Source organism: Pinus tabuliformis, chromosome 8 (genome assembly GCF_031772625.1).
Source record: "Pinus tabuliformis cultivar Carrire ecotype Pingquan chromosome 8, CPIR1, whole genome shotgun sequence".
NCBI lineage: Eukaryota > Viridiplantae > Streptophyta > Pinopsida > Pinales > Pinaceae > Pinus > Pinus tabuliformis.
In genome coordinates, this window is record NC_142294.1 from 475,179,451 (window position 1) to 475,198,560 (window position 19,110).

General features: G+C 36.1%; 1 protein-coding gene across 1 annotated transcript; it reads left to right on the plus strand.

Moving 5' to 3' along the window:
• Positions 1-16,299: 16,299 nt before the first annotated feature.
• Positions 16,300-18,228, plus strand: LOC149236124 (uncharacterized). Its single transcript, XM_089372321.1, has one exon. The coding sequence runs from the start codon at positions 16,584-16,586 to the stop codon at positions 17,679-17,681; it is 1,098 nt and encodes a 365-aa protein (XP_089228447.1). The 5' UTR covers positions 16,300-16,583; the 3' UTR covers positions 17,682-18,228.
• Positions 18,229-19,110: the final 882 nt, after the last annotated feature.

Below are 19,110 nucleotides of genomic sequence, written 5' to 3' on the forward strand. Positions count from 1 at the left end.
AGAGCAAATTGATGAGGCAAACCTTGCAAGAAAGTGAATGGGCCATTGACATTGATCATATGTATCAAATGGCAAAGACACCTAGAATGTTACTGCATACACCTCATATATGATCTGTCTCGGGAATGGGAACACATTTTAACAATAACTGGTATAGACAACTAAGTTTTGAGCCTTGAACATATCAATGACAGATAGACATCGATGAAAGAATAAGTTTCAAGAAGAGATAAACTAAAAATGGTTATCCCAAACCTCATAGCTTAAGACAACTAAGTTTTAAGCAAATGCACTAATAAAAAACCATGCTTTTGATAGAGTAACAACTATATATAGAAAAATACATCATACTAAAATATAAAAGGAAAAAAAGCAATAATGTTATTTTCATATGACTATTAAATTAAAAAAAAATATTGAATTTAATAATTTTTAATTTAACTTATTAAAAATAATAACATATAAAGAATAATTTCCCCTTAGTTATAAAATTGTTTATATATACAAAGTCTGAGGCATTTGTTGAATCATCCAACAATTCCAAATCAATGATTATCGTAAAAGATAATTTCCCCTTAATTATAAAATTGCTTATATATACAAAGGTTGGATACATTTGTTGAATCACCTAACCTTTCCAAATCAATGATTATCGTAACATCAAATCCATGGAACACTTTCAATACATCACCCAAAGTGCGTAAAATAACTTAAAAGATCAGCTAGGCTATCCAACAGTTTTATGCGGCCCAGGACCCCTGAATCCTCAGAAAACCCTAAACCTCATCTCACCACCAACGAAACCTAACTTAAAAAAAGCCCTAAATCCTCACAACACCGTGCTCACTTCTGGTATTTCCAAAAAAATTTGCCTCCCCCATGCCCCGACCATCTACGACGACATTCATCATACATCCAGTCCAGCGGGCTCCTCCAGGTAGTTTTTTCTCTGTTTCTGCTTTTAATTTCACCAAGGCTACGCTTTAATCTGCGATTTCACTGTAGCAAACATAATGTCTATTCAGTGAATATGGAAACTTTTCATTGCGGACAAATTCCCACTAGTATCCAATCGCGTATCGATCCCAACTTCGCTGTTAAGTCCTCTTGCAATTAATGCAAATCCCCACATTAAAATCGCCAAATTTTTCACGGAAACAGCAACCCCATCCCCAGCTCCACCAGATGGAAGCGTTGTCACAGATTTTTTCATCAATAAATGCGGTATGACAGAGAAAGAGGTTTCAAAAGTCCTTAAACATCACAAGGGCTTGCTGCATAAACCAAGTTGAGATTTGGAAGAAGGTTTGGAGTTGTTAAGTGAATGTGGTTTGACCACCCTTGCTCAGATTCAAAAGGCAGTCCTTTGCAACCCTAGGATTTTCCTATATAAATCCAAAAGGGACTTAAAGTCTAGGCTCAACTATCTAAGTTCTATCATCAACAAAGAGGATATCTGCAAGCTTCTTTATACCAAGATTCTTGATCAGAGTGAGGATAAGCTTAAATCTGTGAATTCAGTCTTGCAAAGATTGGGTATTGAGGGCGATGCATTATCAAAGTTATTGGCAAGGCAACCCCGTCTCCTCGTGTATACAGAGGAAAAAGTTATGGAGTCATTTAAAGTGGTGGATAGTCTTGGGTTTGCCAGGGGATCCAAGATATTTGGGCACACATTGCGTGGGTTACTAGGAATGGGAAAAGAAAAGATAGATCGAAAACTGTAGTGTTTGAGCAGTTTAGGTTTCTCCGAAAAACAAATTTACAAGCTCTCAAGGTGGACGCCGGCGATTTTGGGGCTTTCAGAGGAAAAAATGAAACGGAATGTAGATTTTCTGGTCAAATCACTGGGGCTTCCATTGGATGATATTGTTAAATATCCCCTTCTGTTGACATGTAACTTGGAGAGGAGGATAATCCCTCGGTATAGAGTAATGGAGGCCTTGAAGTCCATGCAACTGCTGAAGAGAGAGAGGATTTCTCCACATATTGTTAATTACACAGACAGACAGTTCTTGGAAAAGTATGTTAATGGGAATCCCGAATACTCCTCTGTCCTGTGGGGAATTTACTATGGAGAGAAAGCTGTCAAAGCTGATCGTTGACAAGGAGACTTGCAGTGAGTGTGCTTCAGTCAAAAGGATTCAACAGAAGTTGTGAGCAGCTTTGATCAAAATGAGATTTCATTCACTGCCTTTATTTTTGAAGTCTTTTCTCATGTAGAGAATGTAACAATTTATAGATATCTTGGCATAAAAGAGGGGTGCTTGCAAAAGTTCTGAGAAGCAGATTTTAAAACAGGGGCGATTTCAACGGCATTGCTTTTAACGGAAGGTGCAACTCACCCTCTTTCCTTCCTCCATTGCTTGTCAATGCATAATTAAACTCATTTTATCAGCATGAAAAAGGCAATTGGCTAATATTGATTTGTACTCAACACACTACAGATATGATTGTGTCGCCAACTTCTACTTGTACTTATGTTGCCTCTGAGCACATACGTGTCTCACAGCAAACACTTCATCTTTGCAAACCATAAACATAGTTAGCCTCTTATTTGAATGTATGTTATTAATGGCTATAAATGAGTAGTTTAATTCTTATGTAATGGCACTTCATCTTTGCAAAACAGAGTTAGCCTCTTATTTGAATGTATGTTATTAATGGTTTTAAATGAGTAGTTTAGCTCTTATGTAATGGTACTCCATCTTTGCAAACCATAAACAGAGTTAGCCTCTTATTTGAATGTAGGTTATTAATGGCTTTAAATGAGTAGTTTAACACTTATGTAATGAGATTTCATCTTTGCAAACCATAAACAAAGTTAGCCTCTTATTTGAATGTATGTTATTAATTGCTTTAAATGAGTAGTTTAATTCTTATGTAATGGCACTTCATCTTTGCAAACCATAAACAAAGTTAGCCTCTTATTTGAATGTATGTTATTAATGGCTTTAAATGAGTAGTTTAATTCTTATGTAATGACACTTCATCTTTGTAAAACAGAGTTAGCCTCTTATTTGAATGTATGTTATTAATGGCTTTAAATGAGTAGTTTAGCTCTTATGTAATGGTACTCCATCTTTGCAAACCATAAACAGAGTTAGCCTCTTATTTGAATGTAGGTTATTAATGGATTTAAATGAGTAGTTTAACACTTATGTAATGAGATTTCATCTTTGCAGACCATAAACAGAGTTAGCCTCTTATTTGAATGTATGTTATTAATGGCTTTAAATGAGAAGTTTAACTCTTATATAATGGCAGATTTCCCTTACCAATATATGCATATTTTTTGGATGCAGAACCGTATTTTTGTTTTAGCTTCTTAAGCAATTTCTGTCATTTTTCTACATATTTTCTTCCAGTATTATACGTTTTTATGGCAAAATTTGAAGTCGTTGTCGATTGGACTCGAACCCTAGTCAAGTATTCAAATGACACAATCATTTTAGGATTATGTATCCTTGGGCTGATCTTAGTCCCTTGCAAGTCTACAAGTTCCTTTGATGATCCATTGTATTTAGACAGGGATGACCTCACATTACTATTTTAGTACATAGATATTTTTTTTTGATAGAATTTAAATAATAGTTTAGTAAATTTAATATTGTCTATAGGTTTGTTGGTGTTGTCAAACATGGTTTGGATGGGCGGTTGATTGTAACCTGGAGTATAATGCATTCTCATTTTTGAGTTTTAGCTCCAACATTTTTTGTTTTGTTGGGAATTGTTTGTCATAATGTTTTATTAAAAAAATGTTAGAAAAATCAGTTTATCTGAAATGAGTTTGGTAAAATATTGATTTGTAGAAATGTCATGATTCTTCGGGGCCTTATTCTTTAGAATAGAGAGCATCACCATTGGGAGAGTAGTTGTTGGGTAGTAGGTCTATGGTTTTGAGATATAATTGGATTATCAAGCTCGAATGTCTGTTAGTTATTACTTTTGCTATCTATCAATGGATGAGTCAAACTTGCAAATGATAAGTCAACTCAAAAGTTTCTAACTAATGAGTCCAACTCGTGGGCTTATTGATGCTAGATATATATGGCAAAAGGAAAAGGAAAAAAACTTCATTTTTAGTGAACCTTGTTAATTGTATTGAACACCTAATTCGAACTTTGACTCTATAAACAATAAATAAATATTGCTCAAGCTTTGACTTTATAAAAAACAAATAAAGATTGCCCAAACTTTGACTTTAAAAAAGTAGTAGGGATTATTCAAAATTTGATACTATCTATCAACTACTTATGGATGAGTCAAACTTGCAAATGATAAGTCAACTCAAAAGTTACTAACTAATGAGTCCAACTCATGGGCTTATTGAATGCTAGATATATATGGCAAAAGGAAAAGAAAAAAAACTTCATTTTTAGTGAACCTTGTTAATTGTATTGAACACTTAATTCAAACTTTGACTTTATAAACAATAAATAAAGATTGTTCAAACTTTGACTTTATAAAAAAAAAATAAAGATTGCCCAAACTTTGACTTTAAAAAAGTACTAGGGATTATTCAAACTTTGAATTTGTGGGCACTTAAATGTAAATCTTTGCTAGATGTTAAACCTTGAAAATAGTTTATTGAATAATTGTAGCATAATCCAATATGACATGGATGATGCATGGTTATTGTCCAATAACATGGTTAATATTGATTGTATATTAAAAAAATTAAAATAATGTAATCAATATTATATATTAAAAAACTAAATTAACGTCATAAAAAAACTAAATTAATGTCATATAATAGGTCAAAAGCATATATATATATATATATATATATATATATAAACTAGATTCTAGATACTCATTCACCTAATAAATTCTTGAATAGCTTAAGAGTGTGGAGATAAATTTAATGACATTCATCTTTAAAAAATGTAACTAACACTATGTAGACAATTGAGGAACAAGGTGGGAGCCAAAAAAATGCAAGCGCTAATGCACACAAGAAGCTTTTTCAAGATCCTATTATAGTCTAAACTAGATTTATTTAGTAAGATGTGAGGAACAACCATAGAATAATCATATCAACAATATTTTATGCATTCTAATTAGTTCCACAAATAAGAATACATATATCATCTCATCATCGAAGAACAACATGCATGTCACATGCGTATGCACTCAACCACATATATTAGACACAAGTAACCTACATAATATCCAAAACATGCATAAAATTCATCAGTTTCAAAGCCACATATAAGACAAGTCATCAAGTCGATGAAGGACAGACATCCAAATTATATAGATAATAAATCCAAACAAAATGGGGCATACAAATAAATATATAGATAATAAATCCCTCCCTTTGAGAAACTAAAACTTTATCTTGCAATTATTATGCAAATACAAGAAGCTTGTATTATGTCAAATGTTATTCTAAATAATTAGATTTTGGTGTCATATATATCATGTTAAATATGAAGGAATTGACTATTTGGCTAAATGACAAGTCAATATTTTAGTTTCTCTCAAAATTCATGCATCTCTATAAAATTACAAGGATAATCTCATATTAGCACACATTATACAAGTCCTAGGTGATAACAAATTAATGCATTGAGAATGCATTATTTCATATAATCCATGCCAAATGATTGTTTCAAATATCATCATTAAGCATGTCTCAAATGGTTGCCATGTCATATGAGGGAAGTATTGGCTAACATTTGAATTACTTCAGGTTGTTGAGAAATCAATGTTAGTAGAATTAGGGTTAGATTTCTCCTTCTTGATAATTACTTGTGAATTATATTGGCTTCCTTTATATCTTTATTATATTATCTTTCATCAAACAATTACCAAATTATGTGTGTATGGAGATCAAAAGAACAAGAGACACAAGATGTAGGCATTTTTCCAGGGAAAACCCAATGAAATTTCTTCCTTCAGTAGTTAGTACAAGATAATCCAAGACTCTTCAACCTAGACACATACCTCCTCCAACCACCAAGTCAACCCTTCCTTCAAGCAACTTCGATTTAGATCTGCGACCTTGCAGCAACATCACTTCGACCCAGCAGATCCAGAATTTCGACCTTCCAACAGCAGAACCTTTGACCCAACACTTTCAAAATTTCCACCTTCCCAGCAACAAAACTTCTATCCAACAAATAGCCCAATAACTTCGCATAAAAGAGAGAGAGAGATAGCCTAGAAACTTTGACATGCCCAATAACTTCGCATAAAAGAGAGAGAGAGAGAGATAGCCCAAAAACTTCGACTTGTACTTCTTCGTTTTTCCCCTTGAACTTCGCACTTTTTCTACACTTCCTTGATGTGTATCGAACTTGTTGAGTTGAATTGTGGGTCGAATTGTACTCTTGTAGGCCGACTTCATCAGGCTAGGGCCGACTTGGTGTGGAGGTGACAAAATACATTTTTGACTCAATACTAATTCTCTTTACATGATACAAAATCCCAAGAAGGGTCTCATTAAATGGACAATGACTCTAATGAATCAGTATAAAACCTAGAAGTCCACAATGGGGGCTTTGACCTATAAAATGATGACCCAAGCATGCAACCCATGCTTTAACAAGTCATTGTAATAATAGTAAAAATCTATTTTTCATTCTTTGACTCAAATATAAATATGAAGACTGAACCTAGTTACATTCTTCAACACTCCCTCTTAACTAGGGAGGTATTCATAATTTGCATATGTATATACAAGTGCAAGGAAGATCTCAAAACACAAGAAGTACGAAGAATTTTGGCACACAAGGTTCCACAGACTAGGGCAATCTATCCGGGTGGGACTAAGATGGACTAAAGCTTTCTGCCTCTCTAGGTACCATTAGGCTTACTTGCTAACCATCAACCCAACGAACTAGGTGTGTAATGCAAACTCAAAGCTCTATGACCAACACCACCCTCCCTACCTTGGGAACTAGACATCAACACATATGCTGGCTAGATGTCCTCCCAGGCATTTTGTATCACACAAGATGCCTCCTCAAGTCTCTTCCAAACATCTTTCGTTAACAAAATTAGTGATATCAACCAAACCAAGCTTTCTTGTTAACTATTCAAACTTTTTATTAGGAAGAGGCTTTGTTAACACATCAACTACCTATTCGTCGATCGAAACATATTGTAGCTTCACGATCCCATCTTGTACCAAACTTCTAATATAGTGGTACTTATTGTTGATATGCTTCTCCCTGGCATGGAACACATGATCTTCAGACATCTTAATGCTGCTTTGATTATTACAATTTATCACAGTAGGACTTAGAGGTTTCTCAAACAAATTTGACAAAAGCTTCGTTAACCATACAACCTCTTTTCCTACTTCACAAGCAACCACATACTCAACTTCAACGCTACTTAAAGCGTTAGGATCTTGTTTTCTACTCATCCATGAAATCATCACAAATTCCAAACTAAAACATCCACCAATAGTGCTTCTTCCATCGGTCTCACTGCCACCCCAATCAAAATCTGTAAAACCTGTCAGCTTGACCTCGTTGCTATCATACTTTAGGTAGTGATGAATAGTACCTCGTAGATATCTCAATATATGCTTGGAAACTATCCTATGATCATGAAGAGGCTCCAACTAAAATTGACTAAGAATGTTCACAGCAAAACATGTATTTGGTCATAGCGAATTTCTGCCACAACTTAATTATATACTTTCCTTGGCCCAAATAAATCTCCCGAGGTTTCTGCCATACTTCTAATCCTAGGTAATAATGCATTAGACCCAGATCTTCAATCTCAAATTTGGCTGCCAACATCTTCTTGCATTCTTGTATTCTTCACTCTACACCTGTAATAAATAGATTATTCACATATAGTAGAATAATGACTAGCTAATTATCCACGACCTTGATATAGAGATTTGGATCAACAAAACTTTTGACGAACCCAATTCTTAGACAGTATGCATCCATTCTTGCATACCATTCCCTAGGAGCTTGCTTCAAACCATATAAGTTGAGTCTACAAACATGAGTGTCTTTGCCATTTATTTCAAAGCCTTTAGGTTGTTCAATGTATACTTCTCCATCGATGGTTCCATTCAAAAATGTTGTCTTTACATCAATTTGATGGATATTCCATCTCATTGTTGCAGAAAATGAAACCAAAGATCTTATTGTAGTATATCTTGCGGTAGACGCAAAGGTTTCTTCATAGTCTATGCCTTCCTTTTGAGAGAAACCCCTTGCAACGAATCTAGCTTTGTACTTGTCTATGCTTCCATCAACAACATGCTTGATCTTGTAGATCTATTTAGAGGTGACAACCAATTTGTTACTAGGTCTAGGAACAATTTCCCAAACCCCATTCTTTATGATGGATTGATATTCTTCTTGCATAACCTTCTTCCATACTTCTTGATGAGAAACTTCCTCAAATGTAGTTGGTGTTGAAGAATCTAGGGCAAATGTAGTTTATGTGATTCTTCTTCACACGATAACTATTTGTGAGGTATTTTAACTTTTTTCTTATTAGCACAGTCTTATCTTGATATCATTAGTATGTGAATTTCTTATTTCATCAAACAGTTACCAAAATACAAGAGACAAGAACACAAGATGTTGGCTTTCTACTAGGGCCAAAACCTCTTCCTCTTGTAGAGGAAAACCCACACAAATTTTTTCTTATAGAGATTCCAATTGACAAATACCAAGACCTTGACCCTTGACCTATTAGGTGACTCCAAGACCAAGACACCAATCCTCTGCTTCGTCATTGTTGAGTTCATCATCACTGCACCACTAAGATCTTCCTTGCTGCTGTCATCACTGAGAACATTATTGTGCCTCTACTGAGATACTCATTATGACAATGAGATCATTGCTTCTACACCATTACTCCATCTTCACATAGATCATTGTTGCATCGTCTCAACTGCACCATCATCATTGTGTCATCTCGCTGCACTACTACAAAGATCTTCCTAAGACCATGGTTGTGACTATACTTAGATCACGACTGTGTCTTGATGATATGCCGAGACTGTATGATCCTCTCCATCATAGATACACCAAGACTGCGAGATCAAGATTGTGACTGTGTATATATATAAGCCGAGACAGAGTATGACTGAGGTTCTTCGTATGCATGCCGAGACTGTAACTTCTGAGATACTCGTCATTAAAATCGAGAAGAGACCATGGTCATGAGACTGTTATATTTCACTGTGATCATCACCGAAGATAGCAGAGGTATCCGAAGTCCTTTTTCCCACAAAAAATCACAGAGAAACCCGAGATTATGTGTCATTGTGCTTGCCTGAGATTTCAGAGATCTTATGCGAAGATGTCACTGTGCTTATCACCGATATCTTGTACCTTACTGTGCCATCGAATTTTCAGAGTGATCCGAAGTTATGTCCTCTTGTGATTACTCCAACTGTGTATTTATACGTGTTAGTCCATGTATGCAAGCCGACGTGAACTTAGTGAATCGTTGCATCCTTTTATTGAGTCGATGTGTCATCTATATATACTTTGACGCTGACTTGACTGTCTTTCACATCGTTTTGCTGGCAGTCTTTTTCTTTGGAGGATGGTGCTTGTCTTGGAGGGCTACTTGACACTAGGTTGATCCATATTCATGCTCAAGAAGAGATCTTTAACATGACTTTGATTCTTTGACTTTCCTAGACCTATGGAATGAGGAAGAAACTCATTCTTATAATTTACAAAAATAATATTTCTTTTCTTGACAAGTACAAAGATCAAAATTACATTTGTAAACACTGATCCTAGTTACACTTTATTCAATAGTTGGTTCAACTTCTATTAGTTTTGTCATGTATGCAACACATCCATAATATATTTTTGGTCTTTTGCTTTCTCTAAAAGTTCCTTTTGTAGCTCCATGTCCTTCAACATATTCAAGAGTAGCTTTTAACCAATTTGGCCTCTTCCTTGTGTATGGTATGATCACAGGTTGAATATGCTCACTCAGTCCATCTTCTTCTTCTTCTTGATTTTTAGTAGGATTGACATGATGCTCTTCTTCTTCGAATAGTGTTATGTCTTCGTCATCGAAATCAACAGGAATATCTTTGGATCTTTTGTAGTAATGATTTTCATCAAATATAATGCCCTTGCTTACTTCAATATGTCTTCCTTCCTTGATGTAGATTCTACACGCCTTTGAAGAAAGATTGTAGACAACAAAAATCCCTTTAATGCTTGTAGAATCTAGCTTCTTTCGTTTTTCCTTTGGAACATGGATATAGGTTGGACATCCAAAGATTCAGAGATGGTCAACACATGGCTTCCTTTTTGTGAATGCTTCTTCAGGTGTCATATTATCAAGGATTCTATGAGGACTTCTATTTTGTATATATACAACAGTCATTGAGGTTGGACATCCAAAGATTCAGAGATGGTCAACACATGGCTTCCTTTTTGTGAATGCTTCTTCAGGTGTCATATTATCAAGGATTCTATGAGGACTTCTATTTTGTATATATACAACAGTCATTGCAACTTCTCCCCATAGAAATTTAGGAATATCTTGATAAAAAATCATTGTTTGTATACATTCTTCAAGTGTTCTATTCTTCATTTCTGCAACTCCATTTCGTTCAAGATTGTAGGGAACAATGAGCTCTGTCTTAATTCCTGCTTCTTTGCAATATGCAATTATTTCTTTTGAAGTTTATTCTCTGCCATTATTGGATCTCAAAGTCTTTATTCTTCTTTCGGTTAAGGTCTCTACTTCAGACCTAAATTCCTTGAACTTTTCAAATACTTCGTCCTTTGTTTTGAGTAGATAAAGGCATGTCTTTCTAGAGTGATCATCAGTAAAGGTTACATAATAAATATGACCTCCAAGTGATTTGTCAGAGATAAGCCCACACACATCTAAATGGATAAGGTCCAATATTTCTTTAGACCTTGTTTCAGTGCTAGTAAATGGTTTCCTTGTATTATTTCTTAAGGCACATCCCTTGCATATTCCTTCACGATCTTCTTTAATATTGGGAATGCCATTTACCAATTTATTGAGAGAGGGAATAACTTTGTAATGTAAATGTCCATATCTTCTATGCCATAGTTCAATGGGATTGATTTCCATGTGAACTAGGGCTTGAGGAGATGGTGTTAATACTCTATATAGAGTGACTTCACGAATTCCAATAACTCTAGCTTTATCAATGCTTGGATATTTACCCCAAGCCAAAACCTTTACATCTACAAAAGCAACTCTATCACCTTTATCTTCTAAGCAAGAAATTGAGAGTAAATTCTTTTTCAAACCTGGAACATATAGTATATTGTTGAGATGTAGTTTTGCTCCATTGTCCATGCCCATCCCTGGGATCGCCTTTGATTGGGTAAATGATTCGTCATGATCTTCCTTCTCTAGCACTCAGATGGTTCTAGTCGCTTCTACCTTTACTACTTGAATCGCTCATTCTCAAGAGCTTGGAGTGATTAAACTATTAGTTTCACATTGTGGTACAATAACATAAGTCATCTGGGCAATACTTCATCTTCCCTTTGCATGGAGCTCCATGTTGAATAATTAATTCTTCCCGAGCTTCCATACATTCATTTACTCACCACATCCCCCTAAGCCATAAAATGTTTCAAAATTTGCTTGGCTAACACCATCTTGATCTAACTTGATTGCATAATGGGATTGATCGATTGAGCCTAACATTATATCACACAAAGATACCAAGTTGCAAATTTGGTTGCTGGCCTGGGCTCTAGTTAGTTCTCCTAAGATGGCTACTATCTCCTCTTCTAGAGGTTGGGACCATATCTTCATGGACAATATTGAGGGAGAGTTAAGACCATAAGGATTATCCATTGGGTTGGACAAGATGTACTGGTCCTTTAATGAATAATTAGTTTGGAAAATAAACTAAGTCTTCCTCCATAATCATTCTTCATGGTTTCAAACCTATCACTTGAAAACCCTATCTCAATGACCCTTAGGCCTATGTAAACCCTAGCCATCTAGTGCACTCCCTGAAAAGCCATGTCAATTTCTTCTCCCAACTCAATCTACCATGCCCTCCTTCAAAAAAAATCTATGATTATTGTTGCATGATTATGGCTAGCATTTCATCTCTAAAATTCTAGTCTTTCATATGATACACTCTACAAAATCAAAGAACTTTTTCTCTAGGGTTAGTCTATCAACATCATTTTCCTAGATCATGATCTTTTGCTACATCAGGCCAATATTTACATCAATATCCTAACTAAAAGTGGCGTAGTTGGTGGTTTCCACTTGAATCCATCCATACAAGATCATATCTACCATCAAATCCACTACACAAAGGCTCTTCTTAGTGGCCTTGTCTTCTTACCCACATTAAGCAAATTTGTTATGGGAACTACTCCCTCAGTTAAACTTGAATTTGAAACTCCAAACCAATGTGCATTATAAAAATATTAATTTATACACTCCAACAATCTCTCCATACATCTAGTATCGACACTATCTCTCAACAACTCTCTTTTGAGTTGATATTAATGACAATTAGCCACATATCAATGTTGTGTTCAATGCTCTCTCGGATACTTATACTAGAGTTTCACCTAGGGCACAATCTCTAGGTTTTTAGGTTGAACATTCCACCACACACATCTGAGTCATAGTTGTAGTTTCTTATTAGGGTTTTATCTAATGCCTCTGACAACAATCTTAGATTGCACAATGTTCTACCTCACCAAATCTTACAAGGTTCTTTCAACTACCACTCTATTTTTCAAATCTTGCTAGTGCACTTGGATTTTGAGGATTTCATTATGTAAGGAAACCAAGGTTTGAAACTCATGGTATTACGGAGGATATGCCAAAAAAAAAATTTCGACGATGTTAGGGATGGTGTGGCCCAAGCCAGCTGCAATCCTTAGGTGATGTAATGGCATAGATGCCCCTAGGCCATAGTTTTAAACCATGTGATAGTGCCACAAGTCATAAGCATGTTAGAAAAAGAAAAAAAAACAACTCAATTAAGCAATATTAGATATTGAAAGAGAGCAATCACTTCAACTTTTGGTCCAAACTCCTCTCAAAAATTGTTTCCCAAATAATGCACAAATGTATCAATGAGAAACTTGCCTTTGAAGTGGAACTTATAAATAAGTGCTCATATAAAATACATACACATACATAAAGGGATACAAGCAGAACCTTAACCCTTAAACCCTAACTACAACATCACTCTTCAACTTACTAGAGTCTAGAGTCTTCTTCTCCGCCGGATCATTAGGTGCAAACTAACAGTACCACAACACATCATCCTTGTAGAGTTTGGAGCTCAACCCTTTCGGCTTGAGACGGTCTTCAGATTGGTTTCATTCCTGCATCGTGTCCAGGGCTTTGCATACTTGATAAAGAGTATGGGTTGATATCCTTACTTGGCATATTGCTCTTCTAAGACTATTGCCCATTCTACTCCCTCAGACTGAGCTAGATGTTGGTTTACAGGAGTTTCAAATCTCTTAGAGTCGGTGGGAATTCAGCTGGATCATCTCCCTCCTTTCTGATATTCCTTAGATGCTTCTGGGCACCTTTTACCTACTGGACAGGAGCTAAACAAGATCATCAAGGAGGACATCTACATGCAGTTTGTCCAGGTCACCTGAGTCAATCCTTCGAGAGGGTTGTGCTCAAAGATGGCCTTCTACGCTGAACACTTCTTGGAGTTGAGAGGCAGGCTCATTGTTCAACCCCAGTATACGTTTCACCACTGGATACATGCTCTTCGCATTCCTCTAGGCTAGTTCAATGTAGGTTCTCATAGACTTCGAGTAGAGACGAACCACCAGGTGGATAGAACAAACTGAATCTGCTAGGTATGCCATTTATAGGAAATGGAGACAAAGATGCACTTCATTCTTGGATGCCCTGTCTATTATGAGATTAGAGGAAGGTTTCATTGCTTGTTCAAAGATTCTTAGACTCTTGCCGATTTTTTCAGGTATCCTGATCAGAGATGTTTGGCCCTATATATGCAGGAGGCTCTCAGGTTCTGAGCGCATATTCTTCAATCTCCCATCAGATCAGACCCCACACAGAGGATCACAACATTTTTGAGGGTACTACCTTCAGACAGGGGCACCAAGAGATCAATTGATATCAGTACGTATCCAAACTTCAGATCAGTGAGGATCCATGGGACCTCATCCTGCCACACGAGATCTCAAGAGCAAATCCGTCTCAGATCTGTTCTTGGGAGACAGACTAGGTCCTCCAGCATTCAACAGTGCACAAACCCCCCCAGGAAATGATTTAGTGGATAGTCTGCGCTTGCCGCTGACTCTTCATTGGGCCAACAAACTTTGTTGAGTTTCTTCAGTGTTATTCATTCAGCTGTAGATGTTAGGAGAGATGGCTATGATCCTAAAACCTATTAGCTCCTGGATCTTCTCCGCTAGGGCCAGATGTTGATTTACTTCATGCATTGTATCTTTTATAGGAGACTGTTTGGTTCTGCCGCTTTGTATAAACATCATTGTACTCAACAGTCCCTTTGACCTACTTTGTGGTCATTAGTTGGACATAAATGTAATTATCTTATCTTATCTTATCTATAAAATGTATATGAAGATCACATATTGGATGGATGTGGATAATCTTTTCTCTTCTATTTGCTATAACTCTCTAAGAAAAAATGTTTAAAATTAATTTTAAGAAACTACAAATGGTTATGTTTTCTCTTACCAGAATTCTAGTTCGGGTTCATCGAAGATAGTTTCAATGGTGTGAATATCATTAAAAAAACATATGCTTAGATTGTATGATTTTGGGTGGCAATGATGGTGAATCCAAGAAAACTTGTAATACATATTTGGAATGTAATAGATCCCATGGTAGTTCATCAACAATCCATTGTAACTATAACTCTCATTGTTAGTGTTACTTACACCTATGGTTCATAAACTTGAGAATGCAACAACTATGAGCTAAGTACTAGAGCTAGCAATATCCATATACCCTTTTTCTTGCTCTTTTCTTCTATTGAACCCTGATAATAGATGCATATGATGATATATTGGAGCAGTGAACAAAACATGCATGCTTAAAACAATGAGGTACATGTCATTCATATATTGATTCAATGTTCAATTGGCAATATAAAGTGTACAATCATGTTGAACGTGCAACATTGGATTTAGAATGTAATAGGTCCCATGGTAATTCATCACCAACCCACTCTCATTGTAACTCCCATTATTAGTATTGCTTACACCAATCATTCATAAAATTGAGAATGCAACAATTATGAGCTAAGTACCAAAGCTAACAATACCCATAGACCCTTTTTCTTGTTATTTTCTTCAATTGAACTCTAACAAGAGATATATACGATGATATGTTGGATGGTGAACAAAGCATGTATGGTTAAAACAACGAGGTACATGTCCTGCATACGTTGATTCAATGTTCAACTAGTAATATAAAATGTACAATCATGTTGAGCAACAATTTAGTGATTAAGTGATGATGATCTAACTATGAAATCATGAGGAGATTTGGGGAAAAAGTCAATGCAAGTAATGTCGATAAGCTGTTAGAAGACCTCATTCCTAAGGATTTGTAAAAGCTCAAATTGGTTGAGCCCATATTGGTTTTTGAAAGGAACTATTTCCAATCAAGTGGTGTGAGACCACCACCGCCCTTCTCCATTTTTAGCATCTTTATGTATATTATGAGAGGATTTTTGTGTAAAATCTGAGAGTAATGAAATAATAAAGGTCATCATGCTAAGGAGCCAAGCATAAGGTGATGGTAGAGCTTCCCTTTGAATATGACTATCTAACGACAAGGATAAGATATAGCCCCAAATCTAGTGAGAAAGAAAAAACATATCATTTCATGACACAATGAATTCATTAGCATAGCTAGAGTCATGGAGCAAGTGCAATTAAAGGTGCTTAAGATCAAGGTTGTTGGTGAAACCAAAAATCATTGCTTAGTGAATGATAAGGTGTAAATAATAACATTAGTAGATATAAGATCAAATGTGGGCTTTGTTTCACAACAAGAAGGAAAGGGAAGTGAAAACAATTAGGACATTGTCACCACAAAATCTCTAGAGATTTGGTAGACAAAATATTGTGTTGATGGGGGATGGAAGAGCAAATTGACGAGGCAAACGTTTCAAAAAAGGGAATGGACCGTTGACATTGACCATATGTATCAAATGGCAAAGACACCCAAAAGGTCATTGCATACACCTTATATATGATCTGTCTCGGGAATGAGAACATATTTTAACAATAATTGTTATGGAACCCTTTCAATACATCACCCAAAGTGCGTAAAATAACTTAAAACATCGTTTATTCGACACATTTATGCGACCGAGGATCCTGAATCCTCATAAAACCCTAAACGTCATCTCACCACGGACGAACCCTAACTTAAAAAAAAAAACCCTAAATCCTCACAACACCGTGCTCGCTTCTGGTATTCCAAAACATTTTGCCTCCCCCACGCCGCGACCATCTACGACGACATTCATCCATACATCCATTCCGGCGGGCTCCTCCAGGTAGTTATTTCTCTGTTTGTGCTTTTAATTTCAGCAAGGGTGCGCTTTAATCTGCGATTTCACTCTTGCAAACATCATGTCTATTCAGCGAATATGGAAACGTTTGATAATGGACGAAGTCGCACTAGTATCCACTTGTGTATCGATCCCAATTTCGCTGTTTCGTCCTCTTGCAATTAATGCAAATCCCCACATAAAAGTCGCCAAATTCTGCACGGAAACAGCAATCCCATCCCCAAATCCACCAGATGGGGGCGTTGTTACAGATTTTTTCATCAACAAATGCGGTATGGCAGAGAAAGATGTTTCAAAAGTCCATAAACTTCACAAGAGCTTGCTGGATAAACCAAGCCAGGATTTGGAAGAAGGTTTGGAGTTGTTAAGTGAATGTGGTTTGACCACCCCTGCTCAGATTCGAAGGGCGGTTCTTTGCAATCCTCGGATTTTCTTATATAGATCCAAAAAAGACTTAAAGTCTAGGCTCAGCTATCTAAGGTCTATCATCAACAAAGAGGATATGTGCAAGCTTGTTTATACCGATTCAAGAATTCTTAGAGTGAGTGAGGATAAGCTTAAATCTGCGTTTTCGCTGTTGCAAAGATTGGGTGTCGAGGGCGACGCATTATCGAAGTTGGTGGCAAGGCAACCCCGTCTCCTCACGGTTACGGAGGAAAAAGTTATGGAGTCATTTAAAGTGGTGGAAGGTCTGGGTATCGAGAGGGGATCCAAGATATTTGGGCACGCTTTGCGTGCTTTACTAGGAATGGGGAAAGAAAAGATAGATCGAAAACTGCCGTTATTGAGCAGTTTAGGTTTCTCCGAAAAACAAATTTACAATCTCTCAAGACGGACGCCGGCGATTTTGGGGCTTTCAGAGGAAAAACTGAAACGGAAGGTAGATTTTCTGGTCAAATCACTGGGGCTTCCATTGGATGATATTGTTAGATATCCCCTTCTGTTGACATGTAACTTGGAGAGGAGGATAATCCCTCGGTATAGAGTAATGGGGGCCTTGAAGTCCATGCAACTGTTGAAGAGAGAGAGGATTTCTCCACAGATTGTTAATTACACAGACAAACAGTTCTTGGAAAAGTATGTTAATGGGAATCCCGAATACTCCTCCGTCCTGCGGGGTTTTTACTATGGAGAGAAAGCTGTGAAAGCTGATCCTTGACAAGGAGACTTGCAGTGAGCGTGCTTCAGTCAAAAGGATTCAACGGAAGTTGTGAGCAGCTTTGATCAATATGAGATTTCATTCACTGCCTTTATTTTTGAAGTCTTTTGTCATGCAAGCAGAGAATGATTTATGGATTTCTTGGCATAAAAGAAGGGTGCTTGCTAACAGTTCTGAGAAGCAGATTTTAAAACAGGGGCGATTTCAACGGCATTGCTTTTAACGGAAGGTGCAACTCACCCTCTTTCGTTCCTGCATTGCTTTTCAATGCATAATTAAATTCATTTTATCAGCATGAAAAAGGCAAATAGCCAATATTGATTTGCACTCAACACACTATAGATATGATTGTATTGCCAACTTCTACTTGTACTTGTGTTGCCTCTGAGCACATACGTGTCTCACAGCAAACACTTCATCTTTGCAAACCATAAACAGAGTTAGCCTCTTATTTGAATGTATGTTATTAATGGCTTTAAATGAGTAGTTTAACTCTTATGTAATGGAACTTCATCTTTGCAAAACCATAAACAGAGTTAGCCTCTTATTTGAATGGATGTTATTAATGGCTTTAAATGAGTAGTTTAACTCTTATGTAATGGAACTTCATCTTTGCAAGCCATAAACAGAGTTAGCCTCTTATTTTAATGTATGTTATTAATGGCTTTAAATGAGTAGTTTACTTCTTATGTAATGGCACTTCATCTTTGCAAACCATAAACAGAGTCAGCCTCTTATTTGAATGTATGTTATTAGTGGCTTTAAATGAGTAGTTTAACCAGAGTCAGCCTCTTATTTGAATGTATGTTATTAGTGGCTTTAAATGAGTAGTTTAACTCTTAGTAATGACACTTCATCTTTGCAAACCATAAACAGAGTTAGCCTCTTATTTGAATGTATGCTATTAATGGCTTTAAATGAGAAGTTTAAACTCTTTTATAAGGGCAGATTGCCCTTACCAATATATGCATTTTCTTTGGATGCACAACAATATTTTTGTTTTAACTTCTTAAGCAATTTCTGTCATTTTTCTACACACTTTCTTCCAGTATTATATGTTTTTATGGCAAAATTTGAAGTCGTTATCGATTGGACTCGAACCCTAGTCAAGTATTCAAATGACACAATCATTTTAGGATTATGTATCCTTGGGTGGATCTTAGTCCCTTGCAAGTCTACAAGCTCCTTTGATGATCCATTGTATTTAGACAGGGATGATCTCACATTACTATTTTAGTATATAGATATTTTATTTTTTGATAGGATTTAAATAATAGTTTAGTAAATTTAACATTGTCTATAGGTTCGTTGGTGTTGTCAAACATGGTTTGGATGGGCTGTGGATTGTAACCTGGAGTATAATGCATTCTTATTTGAGTTTTAGTTGCAACATTTTTTGTTTTGTTGGGAATTGTTTGTCATAATGGTT

Bases quoted from the DNA above. Each gene is read 5' to 3' on its own strand.
- LOC149236124 (XM_089372321.1), top strand. From the start codon at position 16,584: ATGTCTATTCAGCGAATATGGAAACGTTTGATAATGGACGAAGTCGCA.